Source organism: Homalodisca vitripennis, chromosome 6 (assembly GCF_021130785.1).
Source record: "Homalodisca vitripennis isolate AUS2020 chromosome 6, UT_GWSS_2.1, whole genome shotgun sequence".
In the NCBI taxonomy this organism is placed as follows: Eukaryota; Metazoa; Arthropoda; class Insecta; order Hemiptera; family Cicadellidae; genus Homalodisca; species Homalodisca vitripennis.
In genome coordinates, this window is record NC_060212.1 from 99,637,121 (window position 1) to 99,659,349 (window position 22,229).

Below are 22,229 nucleotides of genomic sequence, written 5' to 3' on the forward strand. Positions count from 1 at the left end.
ACGGTATTGTCGTAAATTGAGAGGATTATTAAAACTTAAAAATGTTAAACCTTGTTTAAAAACATTTACTAGAAACTCCGCACTTAGTCAGCTGAAGCACAAAAGGTAAGGCGCCTATTTTGTGTAGTGGTATTTTATGCGTTATAATTTACTTCATTTTTGTGCTGTGATTTCACCGATTACGCATTGTGTCAGTTGCTTTTATCACATCAATAATACCGTGAAGTTGGAAAGGATGCGGGAGTATGTAAAAATATGCAGAGTCGTGTCTAAGCATCTGCTACGGCATACAGATTTTCGCATATATTTCGTAACGGCCTTATCAACTAACGGGACTTGGTTCAAGCGCCGAAACAAAAGAAAGACCAACCCACATAACTGACTTCTTTCTTCTAATGGTAATAAAGTCTAGATTGAGCTACTGGATAGCTAACTCGATGCAGGTAAAACTGTTAGTTTCTATCTGCACCATTGCTGTATAACCTACACCTGTTAGTTTCTATCTGCACCATTGCTGTATAACCTACACCTGTTAGTTTCTACCTGCATCATTGCTGTATAACCTACACTGCTGTATAACCTACACCTGTTAGTTTCTACCTGCATCTGCACCATTGCTGTATAACCTACACCTGTTAGTTTCTACCTGCATCACTGCTGTATAACCTACACCTGATCTGGAGACAGCTGTCCAGCTGGTTAAATGCAACTATGATAAAAGTTAATACATTGCGAATTATAACGCCGGCTATAAAAATTGTTCAACCCTTTCAATATAGAACTCCAGACACGCTAAACTAAACGAGATAGACGCTGGCGTAATTAGATTTATCCCGCCTTCAGGCGGGATCTGTCGCCCTCATCGACACCTCCGGTAGTAAACGCAACTGAAAACACACTCACGCCGATAGATTGTTATATCTCGCACACAAACAGTTCCACTAGTTTTGGGGGTTTGCTGGTGAATATACGGTTTTGGTATGTACAAATAGTATAGTTTTCGTAGGAAGGGTTGATTCAGTGCGAAGTTGAGTTTAGCTCTATTTCACCTTCCACTTAGTATAGCGTCTGACATATGAAACTGCTGGATTATGGTGCCCACGTCTGTCTGAAAAGAGCCATATAAAGTCGAATGTCGGCGACGAAGACTTTCAAAACAAACTCCTTGCATCGTTTTTACATCAGAGACCAGACTACAGTCTGGTTACCCAGCAGCTATCAAGTGTAGTCTAGTTGAAGTGGTATTCTCATGTAGAAAACTCGGTTACTCCGCCGTGCTGTAAGATCGTTTCTAAAACATCGTAGTGGACCTGAATGCCACATCATCTAGACTACACTCTTACAGTTTCCAAACTTCCTACACATATGTAACAAAACTAAAACAAGAGGTGATGCCCCCCCCAAGGGCAAACCTTGGATACGCCACTGAAAGCAAGTGTGCGCGCATGCATACATTACAGTGGGCACATTTGTGTAGCTGGAGGATTAGTCATCGATATAACCACGGTTTATTTACTACAATACAACTCGGTCACGGGTGTTTGGCTGACAACACAAATACACAATCAGCTGTGGCTGACATTTACCAGCAACAGCTGATCTGCAGGTGCGGCGGACACAAACAGCACGTCGTCACTTACCGAGAACTACACAATCGCTTGTGTGACAACGGTCGATAGGCGTTTGATTAAACACTACATTTTAGAAGCAACTAAATATTTTTGAAGTTATGTCGAAGTGCACACCATAGGTAATCGTATCATTGTCAATCTGTGAATTTGTTTCTTGTTATAATTTATATTTAGGATAGATTGAATTCAGTGTTGAGGGGGCAGTGACGCCATGGTCAGTGAGCGCTCAAATTGAATATTTAACCCAAGCCCGCAACCGTCATCTTTTACTCGCCTGCGTTGTTCTTTGATACTTAGATCAATCTGCCAATCTTTGACTGGACAGGAAATGGAGGAATGGTTCTTGTCATCAGTGAAGCATTTTCAATCCAGTTTTACATTATAAAGCTTGTACGTTTGATCAAATATTCAAATGTAACCGTATTTGTTGGGCACAGAGAAAAAATATTTTTTGTTCAGAATCAAAAATGTGACGCGGATTCAAATTTATTTCCTTATCCAGGGAGGGGGAGGAGAAAAATCAAACTTTAAATATTGGTCTTTTCGAAATTAAAAAAAAAAGAACAAAACATCATACCAGTGCAAACTTAATTCAAAATTCAAAGGAGGTGCAATTAATTTTTGGTTTGGAAAATATTGTTTTCAATATAGTTTATATTGAATATATTTTAAAGATAACTCCCCCAAATACAGAAAGAGCCGAGACATGTATGATCGTTCCACATGAAGTTACAGGTATTGAAAGCTGTGAATCTAGGCATTCTATAATTAGTCCCAAATAAAAATGCGAATTATTTACAGCTGCAGGCAGGGACACGTATTTTACTTTAATTTTTTTTATTTAATTGAGAACACGAATATTTTAAAACATTAGTTTCAATAAAGAAAATACTACATTTTTAAATCACAAATTAAGTATGTCATTTTCTATATCTATAACTTATGTGCCCAAACTCTAATAGAAGCGCCTCAGTTCTGATGCACCTCTACAGTGAGTGTCTATGAGCCAGGAACACGTATGACGGTCTGGAGTAGGCGTTTTCCTTGACAAGGCAGGCGGAATGTGTCTAGGATCGGCGACCTGTTCTTGGAAGTAAGTATTATATTTATCGTGGCGGTGACAATACAAGGCTCTGGCTCAAGGCTGACTCACGATTAATTACAGTAATTATTGTACGTTGTTGGCATGGACTAGTGAATACCTACTTGTTCTAACCTTCTCACAGTTTCTTCATAATTCCGTCAGAATTTTGCAGTGTTATTGATTTTCATAAGTCCTCATCTTGAGTACTCAAAATAGCGAAGTCAGAATTACACGAACTGCTACTGTAAATTAATTGCAAGCCAAGCTCCAAGTTCTCCAAGAGTAGGAAAATTATTCAAATTCAAGACAATATCTACTATGTTGAGTTGAAAATATTTTTGAGTTGATGGTGGCGTTGTAAGTTCTCCTGGAAAATTATTTAAATTAGACAGCACGTTGTACTAAAATTCAATCAATCATTATTGTTAATGAATATAATCATTAATTTGTCATAAAATCAACGCGTAAAATCAGTCTGAAGACCACCACCTAAAACAACTCATTCACTCAAGCAACTCACTTAGTCGGTTTTACTGACTTTATTGGATCATTTCAGAGGTAGTCTTAAACGTAGAAACGTTTACGATAGTATAATGATAGTAACGGTGTTTTGTGGTTAATAGGTATTGATATCGCTTGGACGGATGAGTGAAGTGACTACTAAAGAAATATCTGTTGTCATACATCTGGAGGAAAAATCCCGAAATATTTTATTCGGTTCAGGAGGCGGGTGTTTTCTGTTGAAATAACACTGTGTAGACGTATTTAGTATTCTATTTCGAAATAAGAAAATTAATTTTTTAATAACGTCATCCTGAGTGTGTAAATAAACGTCAATCCGAAAAAGTTTTAGTTTAAATATCGCTCATTCATTGTAATAACTTAAACTACTATAGTGATTTAACTGAAAACCAAGCTCCAAGTTCTCCAAGTCTAGGAGAATATTATCTAAGACAATATCTACTATTTATAGTTTTTATTACAGAAAATATCTTGAGGTGGTGGCGTTGTAAATTTTCCTGGAAAATTATTTAAAATAGACAACTATACTAAAATGTTTGTCCACTCTCCAAATGTTTTGTCTCTGGCTTATGAATTTATTAATTACGAACATTAAAACTACTGTAAAATATTTCAACAGTGCGTTCGGGTCTCCAGACGGTCGAGGACCTTTTCGGCAAGTACAAAGCCTCCAGGATTGAGTTTCGTGCCAAGAAAGGAGTGCTTACGGTCGCGTCTTACAACCTCCATACACAACCGGTCGTGACTCACGGGTTAGGCGCCATCTTTCACCGTAAACCCTATCGTTTATGGTTCTATATCAGTCTGTAGGGACCGTGCGTTTTAACTTAACGTCGCAACTTACAACCTCCATACACAATCGGTCGAGACTCACGGGTTAAGCGCCATCTTTCACCGTAAACACTATCGTTTATGGTTCTATATCAGCCTGTAGGGGCCGTGCGTCTTAACTTATCGCCGCGACTTATTTCCTTCGTTTATGAAGTGGATGGGGTAGAGATTTTTGTAAAAATAATCGTTTTTACAGAATATTGGTTGAAAGCAACTGAGATGTTTTATCTCTATGATGAAACACAATAACTGTTAGAACGAATTCCCAGTGCCGTTGCATCATAATCAAAATTAAGGAAATCGTCCAAGGCATGGTATGGCATCATGATGCGGGGTTGAGAGTAGTATCTCGTATAGTATATATCGTCATGAGGCAAACTGTCAATGCAATTGTTTCTCTGTGTAATTAAAGGCGAATATCATTGTGAAACTTCATGATTATAAACTAAATGCACCCAATATCTTAGCTTTTCTGTGCAACATCATGGTGTCATGTTATGATGCGAGCAGCAAGTAATTATCCACGTTATTGTGTGGTGCTTCGCAAAGCAGAAGGACATACGACTCGTTCTGTGTCGTCGCATCGTAATGAAAATTTGACTCTAATATCATTTTGCTGTGCAGGAGTTTCAATTTTTAATGCCGTCATAAAAAATGAAAATATACTGCTCTAGAATAATGATGCGCAAGGAAGTAAAACATATATTGCTGACTCATCATGATGCTCTGCAGGGTGACTTCCATCGTTTCTCCATCATGACGCGCTGTTCAAGTAAAGATCAATCCATTCTGAGCCTATGTTATTTTGTTATATTCATTTATTCTTTTGTTGCTGTAAATAGTGTGAAATTAAATGTAAGTAGATACATGTTCCTTTTCCAACGTAATTTATTTTTCATTGTGCAACTTTAATGAATTGCTCTACTGAATATTTTATCTTTATTAAAAGACATTTAAGCACTCAACATTTTAAAATAGTTATAGATGTGGATTTATTAAAACAATTAGCTTTTTCCTGTAAGAATTTAATTTTTTAAATAAGTATGTATGTGTGTAATTTATACACAAACTTCTGCCGTTGGCAGAATGGCAAAATGTTAATAACTGATTATTATACTTGGGCACACCTTCTCGGCCCTGTGAGCGACCCCGACTGAAGGTGTGAATACTGACACGTATAACAATGACACCTGTCACAGGACACGTTTATGACAGAGACACACCTGTCCTGGGGCAGGTGCACCCCTAGGGTCGTAAACTTGTAAAGTCACCCCAGGCGCGGGGTGTAGGACCCAACATGTTTACAATGTCTTTAGAACTCACTGAATGAAGTGGGTCTTCATTTTCCGGTTTCGTCGAAAGAGGGAGACAAAAAGCTCTTGAGTCACTCCATTCGGACTGGAAACAAGTGTATGATGTCCTCCAGGAGTGCAAGCGACCCCAGCAGTGATGTCAACATTCCCAGGTGCTGCACTCTTGGCAACGCCAACTCCGCTTGTCACGGACGTTAATACCGTCGTTCGTCTTAGCCAGTTTAGTGCCGCGAATAAATTAATGGAGTTGCAGGTCGCCACGTAACAGATCGTCTGACGTCTGCGCGAGATCAGCTGCGGCTTATTGTCCAGGGTCATGGACCTCTCGTCTGTTTCTTGTCATCACTTGCAACCGAGCTTCAAGGATAAACAATGACGATGTTTTAGTTCCTTGTTTTGAAATGCCAAATAGTGTCAAACTGTTGCTGAACTATAGAATTTTGTGGACCGAGTCAGGTTTATCATAGTAAACAGGGGTTTTCCGGAAACAAAAAGTCAATAACACTACGTTTCGAGAACTGCAATCTGATCTCTACTTCAGGTAAATAACTAACCTAACACATAAATTACAAACTACGAATAAACAGATCACACCAGAGCGTTGTGACACGCCTGTCAAGTATCACAACCACCAAGTTATGTGTCAACTTCTCTAACTCTAAAACATGTTCTTAATAAAAAACTAAACACAACACTAATTAATAAAACAGAATATAGGTCACAATACGTCAGCATTCGTCAACCAACCAGCTACGACTGACCAGAGGCCAATAGCAAATATGCGTGTCACAACGTTCTGGTATGATTTGTGTATTTTAACCTAGTTTGTAATTATGTGTTAGGTTAGTTATTTACCTGAAGAAGAGATCAGATTGCAGATCTCGAAACGTTGTGTTACTGATTTTTTTCTTTCACTGAACGATGGCAGATTTCCGGAAAAACCATGTTTCCTTCATAAACCGCATCGTCAAAATAAACTTCAAACAAAGAATTTATCATAGTTTTACGACCAGTAAGATCTGTCGGGCGGTTCCCTGAGCGGGTTCCACTCCGATGCCAAAAGACAAAAGCCGACGCTCGACCGAAGGTCCGAAATTACGTTGTTCCACAGAACGCTGGAATAAATCAAGTCAAGGGGCGGTGCTGCTGTTAGTCGCGGTCGGTCAGAGTGAGAACCTCGGCCTCGGTCTCCTGCCTCGGCTCCCCGCAGATGGGTAGACAGACACTCAACATTCTTGATAACCTGGGGTTGCGATCTTTTTGGCAAGCGCCGTTAAGAAACCACATGAAGCTACCTTGATGGATCTGATCATTTATTGTTCCACTCAAGGTTAAGCTAATGATCAACGTAATAGAACTTTATAATATTAATTATTTTGGTTTTATCCGCAAATATAGAAAATGTTTTTGGCCCCAATATATTTGTAAACTCAAATCCTACGCTTTTACTTCATATTATGTAGTTGTAGTTAGTTTAGCTTCACTTTTTAAATTATCATGGTTGTGTGTGAAATAAACTGATACATACGAATGCAGATGGACTACGTGTTAAATGTTGTACATTATAACACTTTTGAACTTCTTGTTGACCCTCATCCAAAAAAGATTATGAGTGTATTGTCCTCAACACCATACACCCTTTCATAGTTGAATAAGCACTGCAGTTGTTTGGTCTACTATTTCAACTTCAGTTTTTGTGGTCTTTGTCGCCTAAGCACGAACCACTCTAGACTGAACCTGAATTCAAAATGCACTTTCCGGGCCAGTGAAAGCGGTCTTTCTCAAAAAGAAGAAGCAGGCCGAAAACCGTTGTGTCTCTGTCTACCGTTGTCAGAGCGTACGCATCCGTGCGAGCGCGAGACTGAGTCCAGTCTTAGAAAACAAGAGGAAACCAAACAAATCAAGGAACGGAGAGGAGAGGGCAACCACCAGAGAGGCGGAAACCGGTTCTGTGAGCACAGCTAGGCTACATGTACAGATACAGGTGCCGGCCTTTAATGTGTCTGGACCACATGTGACCGAGGGCCGAGGCGTGCCGCGGAGTAACGGATCGGAGAGCTTCATGGATTTTGAGGAATGTATCAAGATCGATCTCTGAGAAGTCTGCGTACGTCACTTTTGGACCAATCACTTGATATCACTAAAATCACATAACTCTTCTGCCAACACGATATTGAGATCTAGTGACTGTAGTCGCTGAGCTCGGTATGTCGGTATCGACTCAGCGATGACGTAGCAACCTCCACCCCTGTCAGACTCCGATGGGTGGAGTTGACAAAGACCCCCTAATCAGTGCTGGATAGCGACAACCCACTGACGAGGGGCGGACATGTAGCGAGAGCAGCTCTCCGTTACGCCCAATTCTCCTGCTCATTCACTCTGAACATTAAACCCGAGGAAGTCAACAATCAGAACATTGCTCCTTGATAGACTGGAGCGTCTCAAAAGTTTTGGCTATCCTTTTCACAAAGAAAATACTTAATCCTTCAACACTGTGCAGCACATCATATTCTCTTTCCAACAAATGAAAATTTGCCATCGTTCATGAAACAAGAAATCAGTAACATTACGTTTAGAGATCTGCAATCTGATCTCTTCTTCAGGTAAATAACTAACCTAATACATAATTACAAACTAGGTTAAAATAAACAAATCATACCAAAGCGTCGTGGCACGCTTAAGTCAGCAATCACAACTACTTACGTGGTGTGTTAACTTCATTAACTCTAAAACATGCACTTAATAAAAAAACTATACACAACACTAATCATTAAAACTGAACTACAGAATACAGGTATTCGTCTAACCACCTACGAAAAATAGTTATTTATTTTCACTGATTTTTTGTTTCACTAAACGATGGACAATGTCAAGGAAAATCCTGTTTCCTTCACGATCCTTCCATCGTCAAAAATAAACTTCATACAATTGAAAATTCCAAGGAAACAAAGATTGGAAATTATAAAATTGCCCTCTTTGAGTAAACACCTAAAGGCCGTGTTAATCGTTCCTTTTAAATTCAAGAATAAAAAGAAAACAAACGGTTCCTTTAAATAATTCAAGTATATGTACCACTACGATATGATTTTGAATTACATGCCTCATCTTTTTCAATTGCTGTCTTATAATTCTTCAGAACTTTAATGTCTTTATTACAAAGTGTTGTGTTGACTCTTCAAGACTCCAATGCCTGACCTTCCAAAGGAGGAAAGGTCTTCGCCAAGACAGCGACAAGAAAAGTGTATCACACGAGTTAGTTATACCTCGCTAGGATTATCTCTGCTCTCGGAATTCTCGCGAATGGAATGGGCGAATTGCCGTTTATCTCTGGAATTTACTGTTCGTTAATGGCTGATAGTGCTGTTGACTTAGCAGTTGAGTAATTTAGGACTATCACTGTTTGCTGTTAGCACGTGAACTGTCCAACAGAGTTTTTGCTCTCGTAGTTTTCAGGGACGTTCATCACAAATAGTACCCGATAGAGGAATTTCTAGCGAATATATGGAAATATTCAATGCTTTTGCATTTATGGTATTGTTTCCACAAGGAAAACATAAATTGTGTGTGATACTAGGTTTTGATTTACTTGTATTTCTTTGACATTAACCCTTTAAAATATAAAAAATGTGGTTTGTATGAAAATAAAAGTTATTTGTCTTTAGTAAAACCCTCGGTAAGTGGACCAATTCTTGGTTGAACGAAACAAAAGTCAAAAATAAATTAATTTAGGAATCCATTTGAGAATAATTGTATTTTAACTCAAATATATTGATGAGATTTACTATAAATTACAATACCTTTCTCTGTTGTTAGCTAAAACGAGTAATATTGTTTTGTTGTTACCTGACCTCTGTAGTGGCTTGGTCATGGGGATTACCAATTCACAAAAATGTGCTGCGGTTAACATTCTTTTTTCTGATTAATTTTATCTTATCGACTCGTAAATCACGTTGTTGTTTTTCTGTATGGAAAAACGTTGTAATGTCATTAGTGAATATAATTTAAAATAGGAGTCCATAAACACAACAATGAAATTTGAAGTTAGAAAACCTTGTGTCAGAACGTTGTTAGAAGATTGCAGACAACGCCTTATCTTCTTACATAAGTGTCTTGCCAGCACTGTAGTAGTTTACTACACCACGTGATCTATGGCCGGACGTGTTTTATGGCAGAGACCCAAGGCTTCTAGTTGTGAGTTACAATTTATAGCCATTCAAACTAACGCCTTACTACCTAGCCTCCTATAACTGTGGTACTAGGAGATGTGCGGTAGGAATATAGGAACCGCTGCAGTGTGTAATGGAGACGTGACTGAGAGTAATTGGAAACTGAAAGGCAGACTGTCGAGATGTCAATCGGGACAATTACGGATCGATATCACCTCTCAACTGGTTCCGGTCGGTTGGAGGCGCATGCGCAGACGTCCAACATCCGGTTTGTAGGAACCAGTTGTAAAATGGTACAAAACGTAAAAAAAAAAACAGGCGCTCGCACAGTTTGTCAGTGAAAGTTAGTCCTACTAAGTAACAAAATTTCGAAATGATGAAAAACCATGCGACGAAATGCTGATATGGTGGATACAACCGTGTGTCTAATAAGTTTACATCACATATCAAAATACTTATAATGGTGGTTGGTTTTTGAGTAATAGTTTTCAAGTACATAGCTCACACTTATATGTATTTCTAAACCTTTAATATGTAAAACTTTTTTTATTTGTTTATTTATTTGTGGAGTGTATCGAAATACTTTGTTCTTATTGTTTATTGTTATGTAATAAAAAAAGAGGAATACAATTGAATGTGGTCTAGTAGACTAGTATTGGTGAAATGTGGTCCGGAATGAACACAAACTTTCACCAAAATCTGTTTAAAATATAAAACTAATAGAACGCCTCAACATATGTTTGAAACATTTTTTAAATTAGGTAATTGCGTCTTTAATTGCATTTTAATAACTATGTGTAGTCTGATAAAATGTGTTTTTTTTTTTTTTTTGTAATTTATTGATGTAATATTGCTTAGTTGTGAAACCATTATTCTGCAAAACAGTATACAAAGCGCCTGCCTACTGGTGATAGGTCTACAGTGTAGTTGTTAAATAATTATTACTTTGTTTAATCCCACTCCATGTAGACTAATAATATGATTATTAACCTTAACAGGTTGACTGCGACATACACCCTAGTGCGCTGGCTGTCTTATTTATTAGATACCTTGGATCATTCAGGATAAGAGCCGCGGTGGAGACGTTAAATATTATTTTTATTTGTAAATAGTTTTATACAGAATTAACAATTGTGTTGTCTTGTACAAATTCTATATTTATAAATTTATATGACCTTGAAGTTGCTAAAACTTGAGTAAAAGAAGAAGTCGATATAACCACGTGATGCGTTATTATTAATTCCTATTTTTGTTAACCACTTTTATTTATTAACCAACTTCGCTTTTCATGTCAAATAACGAAAGATTTTCAGTTTGTTGTAAAATAGCCAGCCGGTCGCCCACGTTAACTATTTATGTAGTATGTAAAAATTTGCAGAAATCAATTTAAAAACATTTAAAATTGTTTCTAAATGAGTGTGTTTCATTCACTCATAAATATTTCTTTTCAAACTTTTAGTCTCAAAGACAATTTTTTCACACACCTAATCTAGTACTTCTGCTATGTTATTATAACGACTGATGCGTAAAAAAGAACGTATAATAGACAACTGTTTACATAGGTTGTTGGATTCCTCGTTAAGCGCTACTATTATTGGTTTGATATTTACGTATCCATCTGATATTCAGTGACTAGGACAACTAAAAGGTCACGGAACAAGTGAGGTGTTGCTATGTTTATAGAACATGTACGTGAGACTGCGAGAGTATAGAAGTGGCTTTGTCAATCAGACGGTAGAACTGATAAGGTGGGATTAGGTTAAACGTCGAGAAAATACCACAATTCTCTGGCAGTTAAGTCTTCATATCATATTCCTCATTGTGGTAATACTGTGGGTCGACCTTGCTCCTTCAGATCTCTCAAGATCCTCACCTCCACGCAGAGGATCACACACGGGTGTTCGCATAGCAAGCACTGAGTGCAAGCAGGCGTCTCTAATTGCACGATGTGCTGCAGGGTCATCAGCATTATAGACTTTCACGCATACAGTTGATCGTTTTGCTTGGTAATGTTCTTTCGCGTATACATGGCATTTACTTTCTATTCCACAGTGTATAGTCGAACAACAGTCATATAAATTAACAAAAGAAATTGAGTGAAATACACAAAATTTCAAGAAGTCCAATTAATTTACTTTCTAGCTGACCATCAGTACATCACGACTGACCTACCCCAACCCGTGTCTCATTAGACGGGATACGGTGAGCCTGGACAGGTTTACGGCCGGGTCAAGCTACCGACAAGTGTTCGGTCTATCCTCGGGATCTCTCTTGGGGCCGCTATTGTTTGTTTAATGGCGGTAGATACTCTCAAAGCTTCGACATCCATAAACTTCCTGCCAAAGCCTCGGGAGGTCCGGACCTTACCTAGCACCTCCCATTGTGCCTTTGTCTTCCCACTCGTAATTAGACCATCAATTCCTTTGCTTTTCTTTTTAAAAGCGCCGCGTGTAGCTCTTCCTCCGTTTCAATTTAACCTTCGGCTTGTGTAAATGTTGATTAGAGACTTCTATAGTGTACTCTTTCAACCCCAAAGTATTATCTTGAAATTTGTGCACTTCAAAACTCACTTTTAATCTGTAAAAGCGCACGTTTTTCATCAATTTGGTTCCTCAGCACATAATTACAAACTAGGCTAGTAATTTGTTAGTAGCTTGTGATTATGTGTTAGGTTAGTTATTTATCTGAAGAAGAGATCAGATTGCAGATCTTGAAACGTGGTGTTACTGATATTTTGTATCACTGAACGATGGCAAATGTCAGGAAAATCCTGTTTCCTTCACAATCCTTCCATCGTCAATAACAAACTTCAAACAAATAATTGGTTCCTTACTTCGTGGAAGTTCGAATTTCAGGATGATTTGAGACTGGGTGTTAATATAAGGTGTCCAGTTTGTTTTTCCTTGCAACATGAAATATAAGTTAGTCATGGATGGATTTGGAAGTTATCAATTGGGTTTTAAAAACATGCCAAGATAGAAAGTTTCCATACACAGATATTTGTACTCCCGGTAAAACTTTATGATTTCAAAGTTATTTTGGTAGTGATATACTCTAAATAGCAGGTAGGAGAGAACGCCACACCACTTCGCGTAACAGTCTGCGATGAGTTATCCCGCAATATTCGAAGCCTATAACTCATATCGTTCTCGAGATGTCCTGTGGACAGGTAGGTAGGAGGAACATGCGTATAGAAAAGAAGTTTTACATCCCTCCGGCAAACAAAAGGACATTGTATCAACCTACGGTGCTCAACCAAACACTCATTCTTGTCTGTGCAGAAATGACGTATCTTACAAAATGTGACGTCTACAGATGAAATATTTTGCTCAAGGAAGATATCTCATACTATATAATAATATAAATATTAGCTTGGCCCATATTGTTATTGTGGATAAAGAAAATTAATTTCATTGTTTTAAATTAATTTGGCAATAAATAATAATACATACTTTGAGTGTTTAAAAATAATTCACGTTTTTATTTAAATAAAACAGTCTTATTACATATACATTTGTAAAGTTATTTTTACAGTAATAGATTCATTTTTTAAATTGGAAGTAATTTAATTTTTAAGTTTCCTTTAGTATATGTTTTATCTTAATAACATTTTTATATTAATAAAAGCATAATTTTTAACAAAACTTAGAGAATGTATGTGTATTTTTTGGACGTATAAAACATTTCGTTAATTTGGTATTAACCGGATGCCACTATGTTTGGATGAGGTTTTTTTTATTGGGATCTTAAAAACTGCGTAACTAGAAAGAACAGACTTTATTTGACTTAAAGTGAAAAGGGAAGGAGATCAGTCCGTCCCACCTACTATTGGTTAATAGGTTATATAAATATATAAAAAATTAACAATCTCCCAAGTGATCTGAGCTTGAATTTCGATACTATCTCGAGGGTTTTTTCTTTTCTCGCCATAAGTTCGGAAGGCTCCATGGATGCCCTCACGATGACATAATTCAAGCTCAGATCACGTGAGCGCTCGTGAAGGTTAACTTTAACTTTGGTACTACTGGTAACATATCTATGCTAACCTACATACTGCATGCGAGGGATAAAATAGTCTACTTCTCGCCGATCATCGTTTCATTTTGGGAGGAAGAAACAAGAACCAATCTTCATAATGTTACAGTAAATCAAATAAAGTCCGTTCTTTCTAGTAGTAATGTAGTTTTTAATACTTCAGGAAAAAAACCTCATCCAAACACATTTCTTTACTTATTTTAGCTTAAGCTTTTTATTATTTTATGTCTGAAGCTCGGCTCATTTTCGGTATATTGTGCGGCGATAGACAGACAGAAAAACAATTTTCCAGCGCCTCGTGTGTTAGGCTCTGATGACGCTCAGCCAATAATGTATGAGTTCATTTACTTTAAACTACTTGAACAGTGATTTCTTCAAATGCTTCATATTGTCATGTCATCGAGACTTGTCGTAATCAAGTCCTAGACACATAATATTCGCTTACGACGCGGTGGCTGCAGTAGCCACACAATAACGAGGGTCGTAAACAAGAGAGGTTGCATTACTGTTACGTCATTCTGGTGAACAGGTGGCGGGCGGCGAGGCAGCCATGGCGTAACTACGCTCCTGTACAACTGTGCTGGAGTAGGTAAGGTGTAGCAACCAGTAGCATGAGTGTGGTATACCTCGTCTACTCGCGTAGCGGGCGGCGAGGCAGCCATGGCGTAACTACGCTCCTGTACAACTGTGCTGGAGTAGGTAAGGTGTAGCAACCAGTGGCATGAGTGTGGTACACCTCGTCTAATCGCGTGGCGGGCGGCGAGGCAGCCATGGCGTAACTACGCTCCTGTACAACTGTGCTGGAGTAGGTAAGGTGTAGCAACCAGTGGCATGAGTGTGGTACACCTCGTCTTAAAGTATAAAGGGTGAAGGAAAACATACATCCGCGATGTGTAGCGGCCGAACCAAGAAACCTACAGGTTTGACCTGTATGAGGGTTTCAAAAGCGGGAAATTAGCAAAACTTGCTCGATTAATTGTGTCTTAAACATTCAACATTTTAAATTGGGGTTAAGAAAATCACATGCCCAAGATAATGAATGACTATTTTGTAGTAACACCCGCTATTGTAGCTCTAGTAGTTAGTTCGTGATTAACTTCAGACTCGGGTGAGTAGAGACGAAGGTTTTAGAGAACTTATTTGAATATGAATAATTTATAAAAATGTGCATAGTTCAGGTCTTCTTGATGAAATGGGAAGATAAAGTGCGTACTATGTAAACGATTCAATTAAGCGTCTTTTTGTTATGGCACAAGATAGACACTTCTAAGTTTTTACCATATGTCTTCTTTTAACAATACGTTTTTAATGAGGTATCGCGTGATGGGGTGTGCCATATGAAATTTGAGCGTTACACCCATACCCCCCATTTTGGAAAAAGGAACATGTCCCAAAGGTCATTAAAAACACATTTTTTAGTTGTTATAGTGTGCTGAATTTGGTATTTGTAGATAATGCCGCTCCAGGAGTATACAGCCGTTTTCCACACTTTTTGCCCAACCCTGTATACTGAACAATTGTGTCGAACATAAATTCAATATTACTGGCAAAATGGTTAGCTTACTCCTATGTTACCCTGATAAATAAATTATGGTTTCATGTTTCTGTTGCAGATATCGTGGAGACGCGAGGGCTGTTCCCGGGGGTTTCCAACGTGGCCGCGAGGGCCGAGGTGACGGCCAACGCGACTTGCGGGGAGCGCGGGCCCGAGGCCTTCTGCAGGCTGAGCTTCAGGAGCAGCAGCTGCGGCGTGTGTGACTCCAGGAGTCCAGACCCCGGCAAGCGACACGCCGCGGCACTCGCGCTGGACGGCAGCGCCCGCTGGTGGCAGAGCCCCACTCTGGCTTCGGGGCCTCAGTACGAGTGGGTCACTCTCACGCTGGACCTGAAACAGGTCGGTGTCTAAAGTATTAGCAAATAAGGACTGCAGCTGGAGAGTCAGGTGTCAACTCTACAGCCCTGTACCTGTCGGGTTGTTCAGTAAAATCTTTGTGAACACTTTTTGGTATAATTTTTCTCGTTATTTTACTAACTATTTATACCTATCATTTTAGTCTCTGGATTTAGTGGAGAAGTGCACTAGGTGACTAACAGGGTGGAAATGCGGTCGGTCCTAACCCCTGCACTTGTGTGTCTGTGTGTGTGATACCTGGAACCCCTGCGGCAGTCGCTATTTGCAAATGCTATAGAATAAACTGTTGTTGACTACTAATGCAATGTTTAATTTAAACTACCCAAATTGAGCTCTAGGGTACAGTAATTTATGAAAAGAACACGAACACTGTTTATTTAACGACAATTTTTCTAAACACTGAAGGTTAGTTGAAGAATGTTATCATAGAAACGCTTAGTTAAAGAGTTTGCCTTAGAAACAGCTCAACTTTAAGTGCATTCACTTGATCATAATCAAATCTGTAGCCACAAGCATTTTTATAAGAGCAAATAATAACAAAGATACCAGTGTAAGGGCTTAAGAAAATATAACTAAATGTAACACATTTTTTAAGGGTAGAGTTTATTTAAGGTAAGATTTTCACTTACCATCATCAATTTTATTCTACACAAAAACATAGTTTTGAAAAAATGCTAGTCTCATTCCATAAAATTAAAACTATTTTTTAATCATGCTACTATTTCAAAATTAATTTTTGTATTGCTTAAAGAGCTAGAATGGATTCGGGTTTAAGTTGAATAAAACGTAGAAAGAATGGATATGTTCTTTTGTAGTATTTTGAAGCTTTACCTGGAGTCAAATATTAGTTACATAGAGCCGTTCAATAAATATTCCAGAGAGGTATTGTGCGTATTAGGGGAGCTGCAGTATAACGTGGGAACGGAACCGCCTAATTATTGGTCTGATTGGTTGACTGGATCTTGTATACCACGTTGTCCGTATCCAAGACAAGTAAAGTGTAAAATTTATTTATTAACGTAAGTGATATTTTTCTCCTTTGTCTTCATATATCAGTTCAGGTCGATTTCAAATTGCTTACATTATAGCAAATTTCAATCAGCAATCTGTAAAATACTTTTAACACTATAACACTATGCAAATTTAACATGGTGATGTAATTTAATAGACAATCGGAGGTAGAGGGGGCACACCTCGGGGCAGAACGCTTCTCTTCCATCACCGCCGTCAAGTCTGCATAAGTGGTTTCTAATTATAACTCGATTACTGGGAATAGTTTAATGGCTCGACTAATTTGTCGGCCACTTTCTCTTATCGCTTCTCCGTTTCCCGTCGATTAAAAAAGCCATAAAAATGATAAATCGTTTCAACAAATTTGTCGTAATACATCCGGTCCGTGATTCATATTTGAATAAAAATCATATATTTTATTGCGACTTTACTCGAAAAATATTCAATTAATTACGCTTCCGGTGGAAATCTCCATTAGTCTTACTTACACATGGTAAAAAGGCAATCATTCATCTGTTATGAACCCCCATTTTCAAAAGAATGTGGATTAATTACAAAATGTCCTACTTCTGCTAATCGTGTGCTGTGGTTGGAGGGGGGGGGTGCTATGCCCCCCTGTGGATGATCGCAGCTACATCACTGGAGCCGGTTCAGGATATCGCAGCGCAACTGTCATTAGAGTACATCTGTGCAGAAAGGTCAACAACACACTGGTAAGTGGTAAGAGGACTACGCTTATCGGCGGCGGTAAATACCAGTGATAACGTGTCACCGCAACCGTTACTTGATCGTCTCTGAGCGGCGGCGGCGCGGCAGTGCTCCTTGCCATTCCGCGGTCTTTGACTACACCAGCTGGCTCTGATGACGTCACAGCTGGCTGTACACCGCTGGCAATCATCAGCTGATAGATTTGGTATTCTCCCAACTCGTAGCGTTGCGATAGGCTGTGTGTACTATTTCACGTTATCTACACAAAACAACCTGTTTACTTTTATAACCTATTATTTACATTTTCGACGAACTATTGTCGTCCGCAGGTAAATTATCATTTCTTATTTTGCATATAATCGATTGATGTATTTGATATGCGTATACAAAGTGCCATCAAATATGTTGAACAACCTTTTCATACCATAGTTCTTATCCAGAGTGGCAAATAACATTTAAATCGCTGACCTGTTTCGCAGTTCCTGTCTTTTAAGGGTATAGTCTAAACAGTATAAAGCTTTGCGATCTTGCTCATATTCATTATGTAATATCTTTTAAACTTACTAATTACTGCATTACAGTTTCCATTAAGAAAGATTTTTTATTCCAGATGGTTTCAATCATTAATCATTAAAGTTTCTTTTCTACTTGTTACGTCTTCTACAAAGTTTTGGATATCGATATAGTAGACCATTACAAAGAGCTTAGTTCCCAGTATAAGATATAACTAATATTGCGCATAATCCTTTGTTGATTGTCGACAAACTGTTTTTACTAGCAGTGGATTTCTTGGAAAAAGAGCAAATTTCTCAGATCTCGAAGACGTAGACGGTCCCTACAGTGTCATTGACTCTCCTCTCCCATCCCCCTCCGCCATGCAAACTGGTTCATGCGGGACTCAGAGCTTCTGCCTTGCTACAACACCTTCAACACCTGGCTGACCACATTTATATACAGTTATTGTGTTTTTACATTTCAGAACGTTTGAACAAAATATCAGTGAATAAAATCGATAAAAACTGGAGCACACTGCAGTAGATCAGGAAGATTTGCAGAAAATGTAAACAGACCTTTTTCCTAACCTAGAACAAACTAGAAGCCTGGGAAATTTGAAATAAAATACAGTTTGTATGGTTAAATAAATCTTAACAATAATGTAATTGTTAATAATAAGAAAATTCAGGTTTATTAGGCTCTAGTTGGGTTAAATAATAAAATTAATGAATTTTAATATAACTTGCTTTTTGTTATCTTATTTGCTTTATACACGAGGCTGGTTTCGATTTCGTCAGAGAGGTTGTAGAAAAATATAGACCATGTATTTTCTCTTCAGATTTGTCCAGAGTTAATAACGTGATGTTAACAATTTATTTTATTTAAGCATCGTTGGTGCCATTGCGGAGGATATAATTGTGCTATGCCTTTCTACAAGCCGAATGACGATGTCGTCTCGACATCTAAATCATATGATAAGAAGGCGTAAAACAGATAACGGAAAACAAGGTCGTCAAGATATGTTATCTTTTCATCATAATAGGACTATCGTTGACCTCATGCCTCATTTATGAATGCTGGAGGAAAAGATTTTATCTGATAGTAACATTGTCCTTAAAGTTATGTTAGAGAAATGTGATTTGAAATGGCAATGAATAAGTATAAATTATCTGAACATTTAAATCAATTTTGAGCTATTTTCTTCAAAATTACTAGGAATATAACAAACTTGCCCCTAGATCCTTGCCAATCCTAGATCAAGTTCATCTATACAAATCCTTTCAGATTTGTTCAAATACTCTTTCTACGTGAACTTTTGTTGGATCATAAATAGTTTTGAAACCCAAAGAAGCTCAACTGAGGTCCTGTGTAAAAAACTTAAATTTATTGGATCTCATCTTCTCTAGAAGTTCAATACCCAAGAAAGATTCATGGGAGTTGAATGCTTTGTAAATACAAAGCAAAAATAAAGAAATTTCCCGGGACATCAATCAGAGTTTCCCAACGTATTTATTTGAAGTTATTGGCAACTAAACTGATGAAAACGTTTCACCAAGACCAAACAATAGGGGTCGAGTAGATAAGTGGCACTCGTAAATCATATTCGGCGAATAGCTGTTATTACGATGCTTACATCCTCTTCTGTTCCGCCCGAGTTGTTCGCCGAGTCGAGGCTTTATTGTCTATTGGATACGGAACACTGCTAAAAATATAAAGCTGTTAAGATACTGTGTTAAAGAAACTATTGCCGAGTATGTGTGTGTCGCTCCTCAAATATCTTCATGGAGTAGGAAATTTACAAACATCGATATTAGTCCATGTTTCAAATTCATCCTTCGTTGATGGGACCGGTTTGGGTATGTCGTGCCAAACAAGGTATCTTTGAATTTCTCTTGCTATATTTTTGCTCATGAACTTTGGTGATTTTTAGTTATTTTCTGTAGAAACCAATAACAAAATAGAATTTTCCAACATTTCGAATTATGGAGATCTACATTGTCGTAAGCTTACTTTATTGTAGCCTTATATGAAAGTCTAGGGCTACAGTAATGGTCCAATTATGCAATATTCCGAATTAAAATTGTCCGAATTATCCAAGTTTGACTATGTCCTTTTTCTTTTAATGCATTGACCTAAAATTTTGAATGTTGTAAAATTAACTATTTCAACTGTCATTTTCTTAGAAATTTGAGTCAAACTTTATAACTGAACTATAAATTGTTTCCCGAATTAATGGCTGTTTTCGAAATAAAAAAGAAACTTACAACACTTGAAATTGTGTCAATCACAAGTCTCAGAAACATTACCAAGTGAACCTCTTTTGCAAAGTTCAATTGTCAGTTGCATTTATAAGAATTCCTTATCTTCCTTAGAAATTTAGTGGCAGCTGGTGGACAAAAAGACGTCTACAATCTACCAGATAGGAAAAAACATGACAAAACAGGTATAATGTTATAGCTCAGCAAGTCAATAGGCCATAAGCAATATCGTCTGTAACTATCGTTGGGTTAGCTGAGTTAGACCACTCAGTCAATGTATTTCATAACTTGTAACACTCTAATCCTACCACACTGTTCCACATCACTAACTTGACTTTTCAAGAACTTTATCACTACTTGACAGGAAGTTGCATCAGTTGAACGTAATCTCTTAGGATTAGCTGAGCGTCAAAGATTTCTCTGATATTTGATGAATAACTGTATTAATCTTACCAGAACAGGCCATACCACTAAGAAAGAAGTACGCAACAAAGCTTTAAAAAAATGGTTAGCAAAAATTTCCATCTATTCATACATACTTCCTAAGAAAGTCCACTGTATAAATGACCAGAACAGTCCATGTCACTAACTAGATGATTTTAAATTCCATCACGGTTCACAAGAAGTTTCACGAATCCAGTCATATTGCTAATTGGGCATGTAAAACTACTTGTCATCGTGTCAGTGTTGACATACATGTTCACAAGGCAAAATCTTTGTAATTTATCGCCGAACTCGCAGCTCCACGTCCAGGAGAGAACGTGGGCGGAGTGTGGGCATACGTATGTGGAGCAATGCGTGCTGTGGACTTAGTGGTTGAGGTCGTCCAGATCAAATCGGCAATTCGTGCTCAGCCTATTACCGTCCTGTCGTCGCTCCATCAGTCGTACATTCACCTACTGTGATGTGGACACCGCAAGGTAATGTTCTGGGACCGATGATGTTTATTGCCAGGCCGTGAAGGACGCGGACGGAAGGAGTTTCCCGGATACGACCCGTGGGCTGCAGGCGCCCGTGGGATGTCGGACGGTGGGCGCATGCGTACTGCAGACATTTGGCCCTCCAGTCCGACCGTCTGTCTGTCTGTCTAGTTCCTTGACCTTATAAGGTGCAACTCTTCTAACAAGCCTTCTTCAGAGGTCATCGACCGTATTCCTTCTGTATGTTTTCAAAGAAGAAAATGGTTTGTTATTAGCGTATCTGCCAGAAACTATCGTAATGTAGCCTATGTGTAAACTAAGCCGTTGCTGAGAAAAGTTTCTTAGACATCCAGAATCCTTTTATTAAACTGTAAAAATGGATTGTGGATGAGGCAACAATAGAATTTTACCAATTAAAACGTAATTACACTGAACTCCAAGTAAATCAAAGTCAATTGTCCTTAAGTACTAATGTAATAGCATTATTATGATGGACATCAGTATGCATATTTTAAGTTTTTTAGTCACATTGATAACATATTGGCATAGCATATGGAAGTGTTCAACATATGGACATTGAATACTATGCTATGCTATAGGCTATTGTACTTAATGTAACTAACAAACTGGACATTGGCATACTGATGTTTATCATATACTGTTACATTACCATTTAAGGAGGATTAACACTAATATACTTTTATGTTATGTACTATATGAGTTTTTGTGCTCCTCATAGCATCAAAACTATTTTCATATGCGTTAGTCTCCAAACATATGAAAAACCCCATGTACACAGTCATATTATTCCTTAAATGGTATTGTAATGCTTCATTATATCATACAAAATAATGTTTCTTTATATCATACAATATCATGGTGATTTGAGCTTCGGAGTCTTTAGCTCACACATCTTTCCTGTATCCGAGTTCAATGAATAGTCTTTATCGATTTTTACTGATTAGGTAAGTCATGTGATGCCTCATTGCTTTTCACTTAAGAATAACTGGATTATGTAAATTTCTTAGATCCTGTATATACACATGATCAAAATAATAATTTCTCTTTGAAATCACTGCGATTCTCTAAACAAGAACGTAGCCAGGAAAAGTTTTTTGGTGGGGGAGGTGGTCCAGACAACTGATATTTTCTCGTAGTGGACAGAGAGTAGGGCCCCAGTTTGTTCCTTAAAAAGTTCTTGACCCGTTTCTTTGTTAAGAACGATCTTTCAGCAGTACATGTCAGTAATACTGAATTATTTAAATAATAATAATAATAGTTTACTAGAAAATTAATTGAAAAAATTAAAAATTTTGCGGGATCCTGACTCCTTGGATCCCTCG

General features: G+C 37.9%; 1 protein-coding gene across 4 annotated transcripts in view; it reads left to right on the top strand.

Moving 5' to 3' along the window:
- The window catches only part of LOC124364643 (laminin subunit alpha-1), a 180,843-nt gene that overhangs the window by 39,322 nt on the left and 119,292 nt on the right, over positions 1-22,229 (top strand). For all 4 annotated transcript variants that reach the window (XM_046820269.1, XM_046820271.1, XM_046820270.1 and 1 more), the window contains exon 2: positions 15,196-15,476. In XM_046820269.1, coding sequence (XP_046676225.1) covers positions 15,196-15,476 — 281 coding nt within the window. The remainder of the gene's footprint in view (positions 1-15,195; positions 15,477-22,229) is intronic.